This window comes from Rhineura floridana, chromosome 1 (assembly GCF_030035675.1).
Source record: "Rhineura floridana isolate rRhiFlo1 chromosome 1, rRhiFlo1.hap2, whole genome shotgun sequence".
In the NCBI taxonomy this organism is placed as follows: domain Eukaryota; kingdom Metazoa; phylum Chordata; class Lepidosauria; order Squamata; family Rhineuridae; genus Rhineura; species Rhineura floridana.
The window spans coordinates 124,793,700-124,809,623 of record NC_084480.1 but is presented as its reverse complement, the minus strand read 5'-3'; the positions used below and the strand labels follow the sequence as shown (position 1 = coordinate 124,809,623).

At 41.0% G+C, this 15,924-nt stretch overlaps 1 protein-coding gene across 1 annotated transcript in view; it reads left to right on the top strand.

The window, feature by feature from the left end:
• CAAP1 (caspase activity and apoptosis inhibitor 1) overlaps positions 1-15,924 on the top strand; it is a 50,089-nt gene continuing 34,165 nt past the window's right edge. Inside the window, exons 1-2 of the mRNA XM_061631249.1 lie at positions 1-267; positions 5,505-5,705. Of these exons, the coding sequence (XP_061487233.1) occupies positions 145-267; positions 5,505-5,705 (324 nt within the window). The 5' untranslated portion in view covers positions 1-144. The remainder of the gene's footprint in view (positions 268-5,504; positions 5,706-15,924) is intronic.

Below are 15,924 nucleotides of genomic sequence, written 5' to 3'. Positions count from 1 at the left end.
GACGTATTCAACCCGCGACACCTGGGGGAACAGTGAGTGGCGCGCGGCTTTTCTCAAGGACCCGTTGCTGAGGTGGTTGATGTCTGAAAAGACTCGTTGAAAGAGGCGCCGCCGTTTTCGGGGTAGGGGAAGTACGGGAACATCATGACGGGACGTAAATTTCCTAAAGAGAAGAAGCGCCACCGCTCTCGTTTGTGTTGCCCGGAGGAAGGCGGCGGCAGCAGCGAGAGGAAACGTCGGAGCGCTGAATCCCAAGGCATCCCCCAGGTATACCGCTCTGTCAACCTGGGAGAGGGCGGGGCGGGGCGGGACTGTTGTGCGCATGCGTAAAAAGTCTCAGGTGGACGTGCTCATGTTTCGATTCTGTTCGTTTTGCAACGGGGGGAGAGTTAAAGTAGTTGTAGGCTCAGATAAGCAAGTATGCACAAAATAAGTGAAAAAATAGCGCATAACATGGAAAGCCCAACAATTCTCGTTTAACTTGAACACAGTGGTCCCGGGGGAAGAAAAATAGACAAGGGAAACCTTTTATTGGAGTTTTCTCTCTCCTTCTTACATTATCTTGTTTTATATTTCTCATTTATTAAGGCTGCAGTCCTATGCATTTGGCGGGTGGCCCATTGAACAGAGTACTAATTCCAAGGAAGCCTATTTAGGATTAGGCTGTAAGAGAGTCTTCCCCTCCTCCATAATAGATCAGAAATGTGTATGAAGGAGACGTGTCATTGTGGAAGGAAGCCAAGAGCACAGCCTGCCAAAGATGAGCATGTTTTGATCCTACTGATTTCAGCAAAAGAACTATATATAAGCCTCCTCCCCATTGAAATGAGTGTGATCTAAACTTGGCTGGTCCGCGCTTTTAGTTTTTCACATTTACAGACCAATCCTATAGCGAGTGAGATGTAAGTTGCATCCAGGAAGAGTGGAGTATAAGTGTAATAAAATCAATCCCATTGTGAGTCAGTTATAAGTAAGCATATAAGTAGCCTTTCCATATACCTATGGCTAGTATTAACTTCGAGCTGCAGTCTTATACTGTACATGCTTACCTGGTAAGCACCACTGAACAAAGTAGGACTTCGGAATAAACATGCAGTGGTTAGGCCTCATCTTGAGTACTGTGTCCAGTTCTAAACACCACATTTTAAGAAGGATGCAGAGAAATTGGGTTCAGAGGAGGGTGTCAGACCCCTCCTACTCAGGGTCTGGTCTCATAACGGATCTCTCACGATCTCACTACTAGGCGCCACCACCTGACACTCTGTAATGCAATACTGCCCTGAGACTGTGCCTTAGTCTCCTCCACAGATTGCTACATAGTGTCTGAGTACACTTACAGGTCACAACCCCCCTGTATCTTTCTGCCTTCAAACATTACAGGCCTGGGTTGCTTTGGATACCTGCTGCTGTTTCACTATCCCTTCACTGCTGCCACCATTGAGACTCTTCCCAGCTTTGGTATTGCTCTGCCTACCCTTCTGATCTATAATATCCCAGCCAAGGATCAGGCATGTTGTTAAACCAAAACTATTTATTTAATAACACAAGGAATAAACAAGATTACTTTAAGTTCAGTCAACATGTGTGTGGTTACATATAATAGTTTTCTCTTTATATATCTTAGTCCTAAAACCTGCCTCACTACCTGCCTAAACACAAATCCACTCCTCCAAAACCCAGAACCAACAACCCCTCTCCAACTGCCATTCTCTCATTTATACCTTCAACCACCCAGAAACTCAGCCAACCACAACTCAGCATTCTTCAACATTCCAACTCGTGTACCCCCCCCCCCCCGACTCACTCTACTTACCACATTTACACTACAAAACCCGCACTTACCATAATTGCTGTACAACATTTACAGGGGCATCACAGAGGGCAACAAGGATGACCAAGGGACTGGAAACAAAGCCCTTTGAGGAGAGACTGAAAGAACTGGGCATGTTTAGCCTTGAGAAGAGAAGACTGGGAAGACTCTTTAAGTACTTGAAATGTTATCATAGAGATCTTGATCATCCTAGAGCGCAGGACACAGAAAAATGGGCTCAACTTACAGGAAGCCAGATTTTGACTGAACATCAGGAATATCTTCCTAACCATTAGAGCAGTACAACAATGGGATCGATTACCTAAGGAGGTAGTGGCCTCTTCAATACTGGAGGTATGCTTTAACTTGGATTCCTGCACTGAGCAGAAGGTTGGACTTGATGGCTTTATAAGCCCCTTCCAATTCTACTATGATTCTAAGAGTGTATTGTTAGTTTAAGGAAAAGGACACCAACCTTTTAATAAAGCATTTTAATACTTTTCTTTTGTAATATTTGGATGTGGCTAACTTGTATTTCATTGTCACTGTGACAAAGATTGGAGAGCACCTTGGAAACAATGAATTACAGAACCCTTAACTCCCATATCGGGAAAAAAATCATTTACTAAGAATCAAGGTATTCAAAAGCCTGAGTTTAAAAATACACATGCACTGTGCCTGGGTGACATCATCCCATTCCACAGGTTTCCCCTGTATGCTAATGACAATCCACTCTACCACTTTATACCCCAGACCTTTTTCTCTCCATCCAATCCTGCATTTCCAAATGCCTCCCTGATATTTTCAGGGTTCAGTAATCTAACCTTTTCATCTTGCTTCTAAACCCCAATCTCTCCAATTTCACTCTTATCCTGTTGAATGGCATGTTGATTTGGCTTTCTTCTTGACTCCTCTCCTTGCTGGACCCATACTTAGGAAAGTCTTTTGTGCCTGGGCATAGTGGGCAGGGAGAGTGGTTCTCCCTCCTCCAGAGCAGGGAGAGAAGTGCAGATCCCATTTGCGAAAGGCATCCTGGCATGAGTGGTCAGGGGGCAGCCCTATCCCATTCAAGCAGGGAAAGAAGGGCACTTTGCTGGATTTGTGCTTAAGAAAGCCTTCCCTGCTTAGGAAAGGAGTGTCCAGCTGACCAGCATGAACCTGCTGTGAAATGACCAAGTGATTCTTGCATCAAAGGAGCTGCACTCTGATCTGCCTAGCAAAACACTGTGCATGGCTTCGTTCCTTCTTTCCCGTCACTTGTTTTTTCCCTCTTTTTAGGAAACAAGCCTGACTCTCCTGTGGCTGTGTATTGGGAGGACAGAGAAGTGGGGAGGTGCAGAGAAAAAAAGCCCTATGGATGTTTGGGGATGAATGGATGACTTAATGGAGTGTGTGTGTGTGTGGAAGCCAAACAGATGGATTAATGAATGCATTGATAGGGGGTGTGTATGCCCAAAGGGAAGAAGAGATGGGATGTGTGTATGTTTTGAAAAAGTGTGGGGATGGCCCCCAAGAGATTACCCCTGAGGGAATGTAGAAAAAGTTGCCCATTTCTGCTTTAAGATGTTATAAAGATTTAGCCTTTCTCTCTAGTCCATGTCCTGATCATATTCACATTGACTGCTGTAATCTCTTCTCTGGTCTTCCATTGTTTCATCTTGGTCTTCTTGCATCTGTGCAATACTCTCCTGTCCAAAATATTCACCTCTCTTGTTACTGACAGCCCTTCTTAATTCCATCTGCAGATCCAGCAGAAGCTTCTTATCCTTACCATCAAAACACTTTACAGCCTTGTAGACCCTCCACCCCTGCACAATCTTTGTTTATATATCCTGTCACTCCGTGTCTGTGATCTTCACTCCTCACCTTTACCACCCTTGACCACCCAAAGATCTTCTGCTCCCTCAAATGACTCCACCCTTGCTATCCTTATTCCTGGAACTGCTTCCCAGAATGCCTCTGTCAAGCCATACCTCTTATTTCCATCAAATCACTCCTCAAAATCCAGCTTTTCCCTGAAGCCTTTCTCACAATCCTGTAGCCTCCATGTCTTATGGTAATATAACCCTAAATATATACAACTGCAATAATTACATATATGTCCAAGGTTTTTTTCTGCCTCCATTTCCATTCCCTTCTCCCTTTTACCTGTCTCCTGTCTCTATTTTTCTAAATTATAAGCCATTGGGGTTGACTTTTCATTATATGTAAAGCACATTGTGCATGGATGTCACTATATAATAATTAATAATAGACAATTTTGCCCTTCAGCTTTTTGAGATTTTGAAGCAGTGTTTCCTATATTCTTGGACTTGTGTCCGTTGGTTGTAATTTGCCTTTAAAAAAAAAATCAGAAATAACTGTTTACGATGGAAAACTTATGAAAAGCACTTAAGAATTGCTTTGCTCAATTAGACTAACATCCCATCAAGTCCAACGCTATGTCTCCAACATCAAACTGTGAAGGAGGACATGATAGGCATCCCATGTTTTTTGTTTCCAGTAACTGCTAATTACAATTTTACCATTCACCTGTGGATATGGTTCTGTTTTTAGCTGTCCTGATGAATACCCACTGATAGGGCTTTTCTGCATCATGAATTTGTTTTATTTTCTTTTAAAAGTTACTTAAGCTAGTGGGTGTCACTATATTTTGTGGTAAGAAATTTATTGCAGACATTAATTGTATACAGCATGCAAAATGCTTAAGATCTTGTGTCATGCAGTATCTTTATATCCAACACTATGCATGTTTACTTTGAATTAAATCCCATTATGATCAATGGGGCTAACTCCCAGGTAAAGTTGCTTAGGATTGCTGTCTTAGAGTATGAGCCAGAAAGTCTGCTACTTAAATTTCAGAGCCCTGAATTCAGAAGGGGCCCATGGGCAAGCTACTATCTCTGTTTCAGCCTCTCATCTGTAATGTGATGACAGTAGCGGCCTGCCTTACCGGGCTCTTGTGAGAATTACTGAGATAATATCTGTGAATTGCTTTGAATGCTCTATAGTGGTATATAAATACTTGTTAATATTCTGAACATATTGCCAGTCTGTTTCACTGAGTGACCATTGTTCTAGCATTTTGAGAGACAATTACTTCTGTCTGACCACTTCCTTTGCACCATTCTTTTGTACACCTCTTTGTTGACTTATGATCATTCAAATGACTTCAGCATGCAAAACTGAGCAGCTTTATGAAGCATCTTAAATAACTGTCAATACATTTGTCTAATATTTTGGAATTTTGTGATTTTAGCAGGAAGCTACATAAGATGGGTCATTGATTCAAGGTGCATTCCTATATCCTGGGAGCAGTAGCAACTGGTGGGGCTGCATTTCTCTCCTGATTTCCCAACACTGTGTGTTGTTGCCAATGGCGGAGCCAATCTGATGTTTCCAATGCTGCGCCCACACCCTGTTGAGTTCCCTGCTGCCTTGCATCTCTCCCTCTTGGTAACTAGCAGCAGTGCGTAATGTTGGGCAGTCAGGAGAGCAACTCAGCCCCGCCGGCCTCTACTGCCTGGGACTAAGACCCACTGAACCTTATAGGGCTTACTTCTAAGTAGATATGTATGGAATTGCACTGTCAGTTCTGTAGTCAAAGCTTAGTTTCTTGAAAGTGTAGTCGTTTCGCATGCTTTTTTAAAAAAATTGGCTCATGACTGAAACAGTTATCTTTGTCATATTTTAGGAAACAAAATGTCTTGCACAAGTTCCAGAAAAGGAGGATGTGGGAGAAGAGCCCAGTGACATAGAAGAAGGTGGACTAGATCTCAGTGTGCAGTTAAAGCCAGTTAGTTTCTACATTACAGACAAGAAGGAAATGCTTCAGCAATGCTTTTGTATCATAGGAGAGAAGAAATTGCAGAAAATGCTGCCTGATGTTTTAAAGGTACTGAAATATACCCATTATGTCAAACTTTGGAGAAAACTGAACAACTTCAGCATGTTTCAGGGCCAGGCAGTGATCTGAGTGATCCATAACAGAGGTTTAATAAAACATGACCAGAAACTTAATGTTTTTAGTCTCTTGCTACATATTTTGTATATTTAAAAAAACGGCACTATGACCTGTTTGTTCTTTCTATGATTTATATAGTCCTTTCCATCAGGACTGAAAACATACTTCAAATACTAAAAGTATGTTGCCCTTACATTCTGTTGGCTGCGCACAGGTTGTTTGAATTCCATTCAAATGAGATTGTCATTGTTATTGTTCTATTGAAACACATAAAAAGTATAGTAGAAATTAAACAATATCAACTTATTATGAATTTAATATCTTAGAGTATGCATTGGGTAGGTTTTGAAACAGAAAAGGAAAGTCTGAATGGTATTGATGTTTTATTGTTATAAACTGGAGTAATCAATTTTAATTAGAATATTTCTGTGATGATTTTCTTGATAGTTTTTCTTTTCTTTTATTATGGCTATACTGTTGGATATATATATGCATAGATTAAAGTAAAAAATATGTAGGTGTCAAATCCAATTTTTTTAGGAGTTGTGTGCACATTTACGTTTGAAATACTTATTTAAGGCATTGTTACCCTGCTCTTTAATTGTACAAGCTTCCAGAACAGTTTATGTAAAATCAATAAAAACAAACCTGCCTGCAGGCTTACAATCTACAAGATATGACTCAAAAGAAAAAAGGGATAAGAAGCAAAGAGGAAAAAACAGCATACCCAGACACCCATTCTTAAAATCATATAGTAGTTCCTATAACAACCAGCTGGAGTGGAAACAGTTCTGGGAGATGAGGAGTCAAATGGAGCTGGTCATTCAGTAGAACTGATGGAGTGGCCTTGCTTTCCATCTGTTACTCTGCTGCAGCTTGGTAGAATATCTGCTGCTAGGGAACAATGGAGGGAGGAGCCCTCTGAGACATAAGCATCACATTTCTATGTCTTCCTGTGATACGTTAACTTGGTTTTTTTCAGTAATGCCTTATGTCAAATCAACTTTTGGGCATGACACTTTTGAATTGGCCATAGTTGTGGTAAATATAGGGCAGGTCACACACTTTATGTAGACAAACAATTGCTTTTGTAAGGCACTCTGTGGAAAATATTTGTGAAGGGTGGGGTATACACGTAAATAAATAATTGTGGCATACTACATTGCCATAAAGGAACCTATAGCTAAATTCCATTTTTAAATCTGCTTTTGCCAGCATAATTTTATTGTGTTTTGAATGGCACAATTTTCAGTCTTAGAACTGTCAAGCCAGTTACAGAATTTTTAGCTGATGCATAATCTTCCTTTTTGACTGGTTGGTTAATTGATTATAATATGTTTTACCAACATTTTAATGTAGGCATCTTTTTGAGATACTGAAAGTACAGTAACTTACACTTTAGTAAACCAGGCATTGCTAAATTATGTTCTTCAAGAGAACTGCTAATTTACCATAAGTAATATATTAGAAAGAGGCTACTATGAGCCCTAAGTACCTTGCCTGGAGATGATTTTTTCTATCTAGAAGATTCACTCAGAAAGTGACTCCTTCGCTGATAGGTGGTAATTATTCTTTAGGTTTCATTTGGGTTCAGTTTTAATTTTCTAAGAAAGTATGCTGTGGATATCAGCAGTTTAGGAAGCATTGTAATAAACAAAAGCCATTACACGCTGTTGAAAGGAAAAGCATGAGTCAATTTTCTTTCATTATTACAGTGACACACTAGAATTTGAATAACCTCGAAAATGATGTGTACCCCCATAACCTCACCTATCAAAATGTGTGTCTCTCTTGCTGATTAATCAACTAAGCTTTAATTGATTAACCTACCAAATAAAACTTGCACCTCTATTCAGTGCGCATCCTATGCACTCACAAGCTAGTTTAATAGTAGTTCAGCAGGTATTAAGATCAGGCAACTACAAAGTCATTCAGATTTATTTATTTGTGTATGTGTGTGTGTTTTAATAAATACTGTTGTAGAGCCCTTGGAATGGAGCTGGCTGTAAATGTAAATAATGTTAATTACTGTGGCATATGGAATAACATAGTATATAATTATAGTATTTCCACAGGGATGTTGAAAATTTTTTTAATTGGACATAACACCATCAGAGACGAGTGTGGCAACCTGGCAGTTTATAAATAAGTCATTTATAATTAAAGAACACTACTCCCCAAAGAGTTGTCATCCTTGCTAGGAAATAAAGCAACTCAAAATTGGGGGCAGGCAGAATTTTTTTAAAAAGTAAAAATAACATAACAAATGCTCTGTGCTTTTTAAGAATCTTGCAGAATCCTTCTGTTGGCAAGAAAAGCACCTATATTCAATTTTATGATATACTAATCCTGTCTCAACATTTCTGGAGAAGATGATTTTGGACTAGGAAGAGAGCTGCTCTCCTTAACTGCTCTGCTATTGTTGTACTTCTTCTGTAGGGCTACAGAGCAGGTTCCATAGCAACACTTGGAGCCAGCCAGCAAGCTACACAGTGCTCCTTTTCCACTGTAGACACCATAGAGCAGCCTTGAAAAAATTACTAGCTCCCAAACAATTTAGTTAGCCTACTTCCTCCCAAGTTTGTGGCCCAAAAAAAGCATGTGGGGAGATGACCTTTTGTAAAACTTTTCAGCCTGCTTGGAAGCAATCAGGCAACCAGGCAAGTGGCTGTTTACAAGCCTACCATAGAGATGGTCTATGTAGAATCTTTGTCCAAGGCTCCTTTGAGTATATCAGTTGAATTAATTATCACCCCAACTGTACCGGGAAAGAAGGTGGAGATGAGTGGTGTGGCTTGGAGTGATTGGAAATACTGAATCAATGTTAGATTTTCAGTCAGTCAGATTTTTATTGTTTATAGCCAATGGCCATTACAATATAAATCACAAAAAACAAACAAGACAATGCAAGAGTAAGTTAAAGTGTATCAGTTTTCAGAACTGCAAATGATCAAGTCATTCCCCAAATCATTTACTTAAAAAAAATCCCCTTGACAGTCAACACTGTTTCGGGTAAAAAAAAAGTAGCCCATAACTTTCTTGCTATCAGTGCATATAAAACTATCATTTACATAACAAACTTGTCTACATAGGCTGGCAACCAGTGGTATGCTGGACCCGGCTCGTACGGGCTTGCGAGAGCCAATTGTTAAAGTTTTGAGAATTTTGCGAGCCGTTTGTTAACAGAGGGAGCAGGGAAAGTCTTCTACTCCTCTGATTGGTGGATGAAAGACATGTGCCGGAAGCATGGGCTTCTGGGCAGAGCTTAGAAAAGTTACTTGTTTGAACTGCAACTCCCATCAGCCCAATCCAGTGGCCATGCTGGCTGGGGCTGATGGGAGTTGTAGTTAGGGTTGCCATATTGCCCGGTTAGCTGGGTTTTACCCGGATTCTTTGCATGCCACCCAGCGCCTGTTTAGCCCATTAGGTGGCCTGGATTCTCAGCTTTAATTTTAAAAAAAAATTAAGTTTCTAGGTAGTCCGGTTCTCGAGATATACATAAAAACATCAGCCACCCCCCCGACTTAAATCTTTTTTAAAAACAAATCTGTACTTCGTAGCTCAGTCTAACCCCACCTGTTCAGGACTGTAGCCAATCAGTGTGAGTCCAGTTTGGTTGACCTGGGCAGTATCTAGAAAACCTCATTGCAATGCCAGAAAATGGTGGGTTCCCCCCCCCGTTTATCTGAAAATCTCAGAAATTGGGTAAGTATATACATTTCAGGTTTTTTTCCTGTTGTGTGCAGGAGTCAGATCCTGGGCAGTGTTTTCAAAACCTTCCCAATACTTGCTTTTGTGGGGGTAAAAGCATGCTAATCCTGTATGCCCAGAGTAAATCCCATTGAATTCAATAGGATTTACTTTTGAGTAGACATGGTTATGAATGTGCTGTAAATTAATGGGACTTTTGAGTGAATGTAAAAAAGAATTGTGTTTGTGTTCTAACTATTTCTGTCCCCCCTCCAGTCCTATTTTAAAGCAAGTAGGCAGCTATTACAGTTTTTATTCTGTAGGAAACTAATACTGATTTTTTTAAAACTAATACTGATTTTTCTGCAATGACTAACTGGTTTGACAATAAACTATTATATGGGCTGTATGTATTTATATATCTGCAGTGTGTGTGTTTGTGTATGGAGTCTTTCCAACAACCCTGTGAGGTAGGGTTGGGAAACCAAGGCAACTCACAATAAGAAGTAAATCCCTTTAAAATCCAATAATTATAAAGCAAGAATAAACAGTTGGAAAACAGCCTAAAGAGGCATGATTCTGAATTTTGGGTTGGGTGAATGAAGTTTATTTATTTATTATTTGATTTATATCCTGCCCTTCCTCCCAGTAGGGGCCCAAGGCAACAAACAAAAGCACTAAAAGCACTTTAAAACATCATAAAAAACAGACTTTAAAATATATTAAAACATCTTTGAAGATATTTTTTAAAAGCTTTAAAAAAAGATCTTTTTTTAAAAAAGAAAAGGCTTAAAAAGATATTAAAAAGCAATTCCAACACAGACTCAGACTGGGATAAGGTCTCAACTTGAAAGAACAAGTTCCTTATCACTTGTGGCTGTAGTTCTCTGCACACTTCCCAGTTTGAGTAAGCCCCATTGAATACATTGAGACTTGCTTCTGAGTAAACAAACATCGCATTGCACTATAAATATATTTACAGATTGTGTAATTCATAAACATATTTGATAGTCATGTTTATATAAATATTTCTTCATACTGTGTCCCAATAAGTATTTGATTTCATACTATGGTTGTAGATGATTTTTTCCTCTACATTTTAAGTCTGCCCTTCTTCCTGGGGGTGGTCATGGTTCTCCGTTGTTTTCATCCTGAGGGGAGGATAGGCTGAGAGATGGTGAGTAGCACATTTAAGGTCTCTTCACCACCACCCCTTTTTTATTTGTATTTATTTTATATTTCTCCAATATCTTCCCCTGGCTGTTTTTATGTATTTTAAATATTTTTAGATTAAATAAATAGGAAATCATAATTGTGAACCTCCCTAAAAGCAATTTAGCTATCCTTATGTTTTGGCAAAGTGATGGTGTGAAGGCATGCTGGCAGAACAAGAGACCATGTCTGAGGCATGTTATAAGGTGTTTGAGGACTTTGTCACACATTACTTTTTGAGACCTGTAGATTCATTTTGAAAAGAACACATGCACGTATTGAATGGTGGCTTGGGTGCTGTTTTTTCAGTCTACGCTGCATGCGTAGGGAAGGTGATACCAGAGCTTGGAAAAGTTACTTTTTTGAACTACAACTCCCATCAGCCCTAGGCAACATGGCCACTGGATTAGGCTGATGGGAGCTGTAGTTCAAAAAAGTAACTTTTCCAAGCTCTGGGTGATACATCATCTGGCAGCTAGCTTCATAACATGAGAATGAAAAACATTTGGATCACCATTCACTTGTTTACTTTTCTCACTATTGAGACCACTTCATATATTACTTTTACATACACAGAAATTTAATCTTTGTATAGGAAAAAATATTTTGTAAAATATGAAGGACAGTGGCTGCCCAGTCAGTATAACCACTGTACAAGATCTACTCAGCCACTGTAATTACCTTTTCGTTTTGAGTGCCCTGTTGTCTGGATCTTGGTTCAGGTGTGTATCCAACTTTGATGTGCTTATGGAAGGGGTGTGCAAGTAGTGCCCCCCCCAAGTGTGGAGGCTTGGACAAACATTGTGTTATGGAAAACCAAAGTCTGTGTGAAAGTACATATTTGGGAATGCCATCAGTGTAATCCTAAACACAGTTAATAAATAATATCGAACTTGCACGTCACAAAATATTTTACGGTCATGTCCATAAGCACCAGGAGGGTAGTCGCCGAGGGGGTCTTAGTCCCCCTGCTTTTTTGGGAGCAGGGTCCCTATGTTTCCAAGCATCCTACAATCAGCATGAAAAGGGAGTGTGTTAGTCACTGAGAAGAGTCTTCTAATATGCTTCCTTGCCTTTCCTGCTGATTGGAGCCAATTTGAGCGAAAGGAGGTGAGTCAGCCACTGAGAAGACTCTTCTCAGTTGCTCACGCTCTCCACTTACATGCTGATTGGCTCCTAGAGATGTTTGTTGTTGTGAGAGAATGCATTAACAAAGATCTCATTCTTAATCCAGGAGCAAAAAAAGGTGTACGTGGCTGCAACTATCATGAAGGGACTCTGCACTTCTGAATTTTCTACTAAACAACTGATAAATACCTATGTAACTTTGTGTCTGGAGACTTATGATTAAGATCACTTTCCATAATTGTAAAGAGGTATGTCCACACGCAAGCATCCCAGGCACCTAAATGAGGGGTGAGAGCAGGATAGGGACATAAGCAGATGTCTTATACCAGGGGTTCCCAAATTTTTCTTCTACATAGACCGCTTGAAAATTGCTGAGGGTCTGAAAGTATCTGAAAATTTACTATAGGCATATGCAAGATAATTAACTCCCATTAGTGATAAGAGCAAGAATTTATAATTATTATTTTAATTAAAACAAGAGGCTTATCAGTACTTTGAAGAGGTTGTTGTTGTTATGTGCCTCCAAGTCAATTATGACTTATGGTGACCCTATGAATCAGTGACCTCCAAGAGCATCTGTCATGTACCACCCTGTTCAGATCTTGTAAGTTCAGGTCTGTGGATTCCTTTATGGAATCAATCCATCTCTTGTTTGGTCTTTTTCTTTTTCTACTCCCTTCTGTTTTTCCCAGCATTATTGTCTTTTCTAGTGAATCATGTCTTCTCATTATGTGTCCAAAGTATGACAACCTCAGTTTCATCATTTTAGCTTCTAGTGACAGTTCTGGTTTAATTTGTTCTAACACCCAATTATTTGTCTTTTTTGCAGTCCATGGTATGCGCAAAGCTCTCCTCCAGCACCACATTTCAAAGGAGTGGATTTTTCTCTTATCCTCTTTTTTCACTGTCCAACTTTCACATCCATACATAGAAATTGGGAATACCATTGTCTGAATAATCCTGACTTTGGTGTTCAGTGTTCAGTGACACATCTTTGCATTTGAGGACCTTTTCTAGTTCTCTCATAACTGCCCTCCCCAGTCCTAGCCTTCTTCTGATTTCTTGACTATTGTCTCCAGTTTGGTTAATGATTGTGCCAAGGTATTGATAATCCTTGACAAGTTCAATGTGCTCATTATCAACTTTGAAGTTACATAAATCTTCTGTTATCATTACTTTAGTCTTCTTGACGTTCAGCTGTAGTTCTGCTTTTGTGCTTTCCTCTTTAACTTTCATCAGCATTCGTTTCAGATCATTACTGGTTTCTGCTAAGAGTATAGTATCATCTACATATCTTAAATTATTGATACTTCTCCCTCAATAGTCACACCTCCTCATCTTGGGCCAATCTCGCTTTCCATATGATGTGTTCTGCATATAGATTAAACAAATAGGATGATAAAATACCCTTTCCAATGGGGAACCAATTGGTTTCTTACTTTTTTAAAATACAACTCCCATCAGCCCCAGAGATTGGGCTCGTGGGAGTTGTAGTTCAAAAAAGTAACTTTTCCAAGCTCTGGATTCACGTGGTGGTGATGAAATGCCTTGTGCTACCATTTTACTTCAGTAAAATTGTTATTACTAGTTAATATACATTTGCCATTTATGAAGGAGTCGGTACATTTCTGCCGACTCCGATTCCACCCAAAATTGCTCACGACTCCAACTCCACGACTCCAACTCCGACTCCACAGTCCTGGACCCAACTGGTTACAGTGTCTTGCTTGGGAAGCCTCAGAAGACTAATGTTAAGGTTTATTTGTTTGTTTATTTATTTATTGTATTTATATACCATCCCATAGCCGAAGCTCTCTGGGCTGTTTATAGTAACTAAAAACAAATATACAAATATACAAATTTAAAACACATCGTTTAAAACAATTTAAAACACATTTTAAAAATTTAAAATGCCTGGGAAAAGAGGAAAGTCTTGACCTGGCGCCCAAAAGATAACTGTGTTGGTGCCAGGTGCACCTCATCAGGGAGATCATTCCATAATTTGGGGGCCACCACTGAGAAGGCCCTCTCCCAGAGGAGGGTCTTGGATGTTGAGCATAGTGTATGGGTGGGTTCGTATCGGGAGAGGCGTTCCATCAGGCATTGTGGTCCCAAGCCGTGTAAGGCTTTATAGGTTAAAACCAGCACCTTGAATCGAGCTTGGAAACGTACAGGCGGCCAATGCTAGCAGGCCAGAATCGGTTTTATATGTTCGAACCATCTGGTCCCTGTTACCAATCTGGCCGCTGCATTTTGCACAAGCTGCAGTTTCCAAACCTGTTCAGATTTGGCATATTTTCGACTTCCTTAACATTGTATGACCAGTCTTTTTGCAAAATGATGATTTATTTATTTATTTATTTATTTTGTTTCATTTTTAAACCGCCCATAGCGAGTGGCTCTCTGGGCGGTGTACAAAAGATTAAAATACAGAATATCACAATAAAATCAACCTACCAACAGTAAACATAAACAGCAAACAAAAAAAGATTTAAAATTATAACATTAAACGCTTAAAATGCCTGGGAGCATAGCCAGGTCTTAACCTGGCGCCGAAAAGATAGAAGCGTCGGTGCCAGGCGTACTTCTTCAGGGAGGCTGTTCCACAGTTCGGGGGCCACTACAGAAAAGGCCCTAGATCGAGTAACTGTCCTCCGGGCTTCCTGATGGGTTGGTACCTGGAGGAGGGCCTTAGATGCTGAGCGAAGTGACTGGGTCAGTTCATAGCGGGAGAGGCGTTCCACAAGATACTGCGGTCCCACGCCGTGTAAGGCTTTATAGGTCAAAACCAGCACCTTGAATCTGGCTCGGAAACAAATGGGTAGCTAGTGCAAACGGGCCAGAACAGGTGTTATATGCGCTGACCGGCTGGTCCTCGTCAGCAGTCTGGCTGCTGTGTTTTGCACTAGCTGAAGCTTCCGAACTGTCTTCAAGGGCAGCCCTACATAGAGCGCATTACAGTAATCCAACCTAGAAGTTACCAGAGCATGAACAACTGAGGCGAGGTCATCCCTGTCCAGATAGGGGCGTAGCTGGGCTACCAACCGAAGGTGGTAGAACGCATTCCTTGCCACCGAGGCCACTTGCGCCTCAAGAGACAAGGAAGGATCGAAAAGAACCCCAAGACTACGAACCTGTTCCTTCAAGGGGAGTGTAACCCCATCTAAAACAGGGTAAACATCCACCATCTGGGCAGGGAAGGCATTCACCAACAGTGTCTCAGTCTTGTCTGGATTGAGTCTCAGTTTATTAGCTCTCATCCAGTCCATTATCGCGGTCAGGGAGTGATTCAGCACATCCACAGACTCACCTGTAGAAGATGAAAAGGAGAAATAGAGCTGCGTGTCATCAGCATACTGGTGGCAACGCACTCCAAAACTCCTGATGACGGCACCCAGAGGCTGCATGTAGATGTTAAAAAGCATGGGGGACAAAACCGACCCCTGAGGGACTCCACAATGGAGAGTCCAAGGTGTCGAGCAATGTTCCCCAAGTACTACCTTCTGGCGACGATCCGCCAAGTAGGAGCGGAACCACTGCCAGGCAGTGCCTCCAACTCCCAACTCCGCAAGTCTCCCCAGAAGGATACCATGGTCGATGGTATCAAACGCCGCTGAGAGATCAAGGAGAATCAACAGAGTCACACTCCCTCTGTCCCTCTCCCGACAGAGGTCATCATACAGGGCGACCAAGGCTGTTTCGGTGCCAAAACCAGGCCTAAAACCGGATTGAAACGGATCCAGATAATCGGTCTCATCCAAGAGCACCTGGAGTTGACCGGCGACCACCCGCTCCAGAACCTTGCCCAAAAAGGGGACATTCGCCACCGGTCTATAATTGTTCAAGTTATCTGGGTCTAAGGAAGGTTTCCTTAAAAGAGGTCTCACTACTGCCTCCTTGAGGCTACTAGGGACTAGTCCCTCACTCGAGGCATTTATCACTTCCTTGGCCCAGCTGGTGGTACTAGTCCTGCTAGCCTTCACTAGCCAAGGTTGACAAGGATCTAGAGCAGACGTGGTCACCCGCACCAATCCAAGCACCTTGTCCACTTCCTCAAGCTGCACCAACTGAAACTCATCCAATAATGAAAGACAAGACCGTGTTCTGGACACTTCAATGG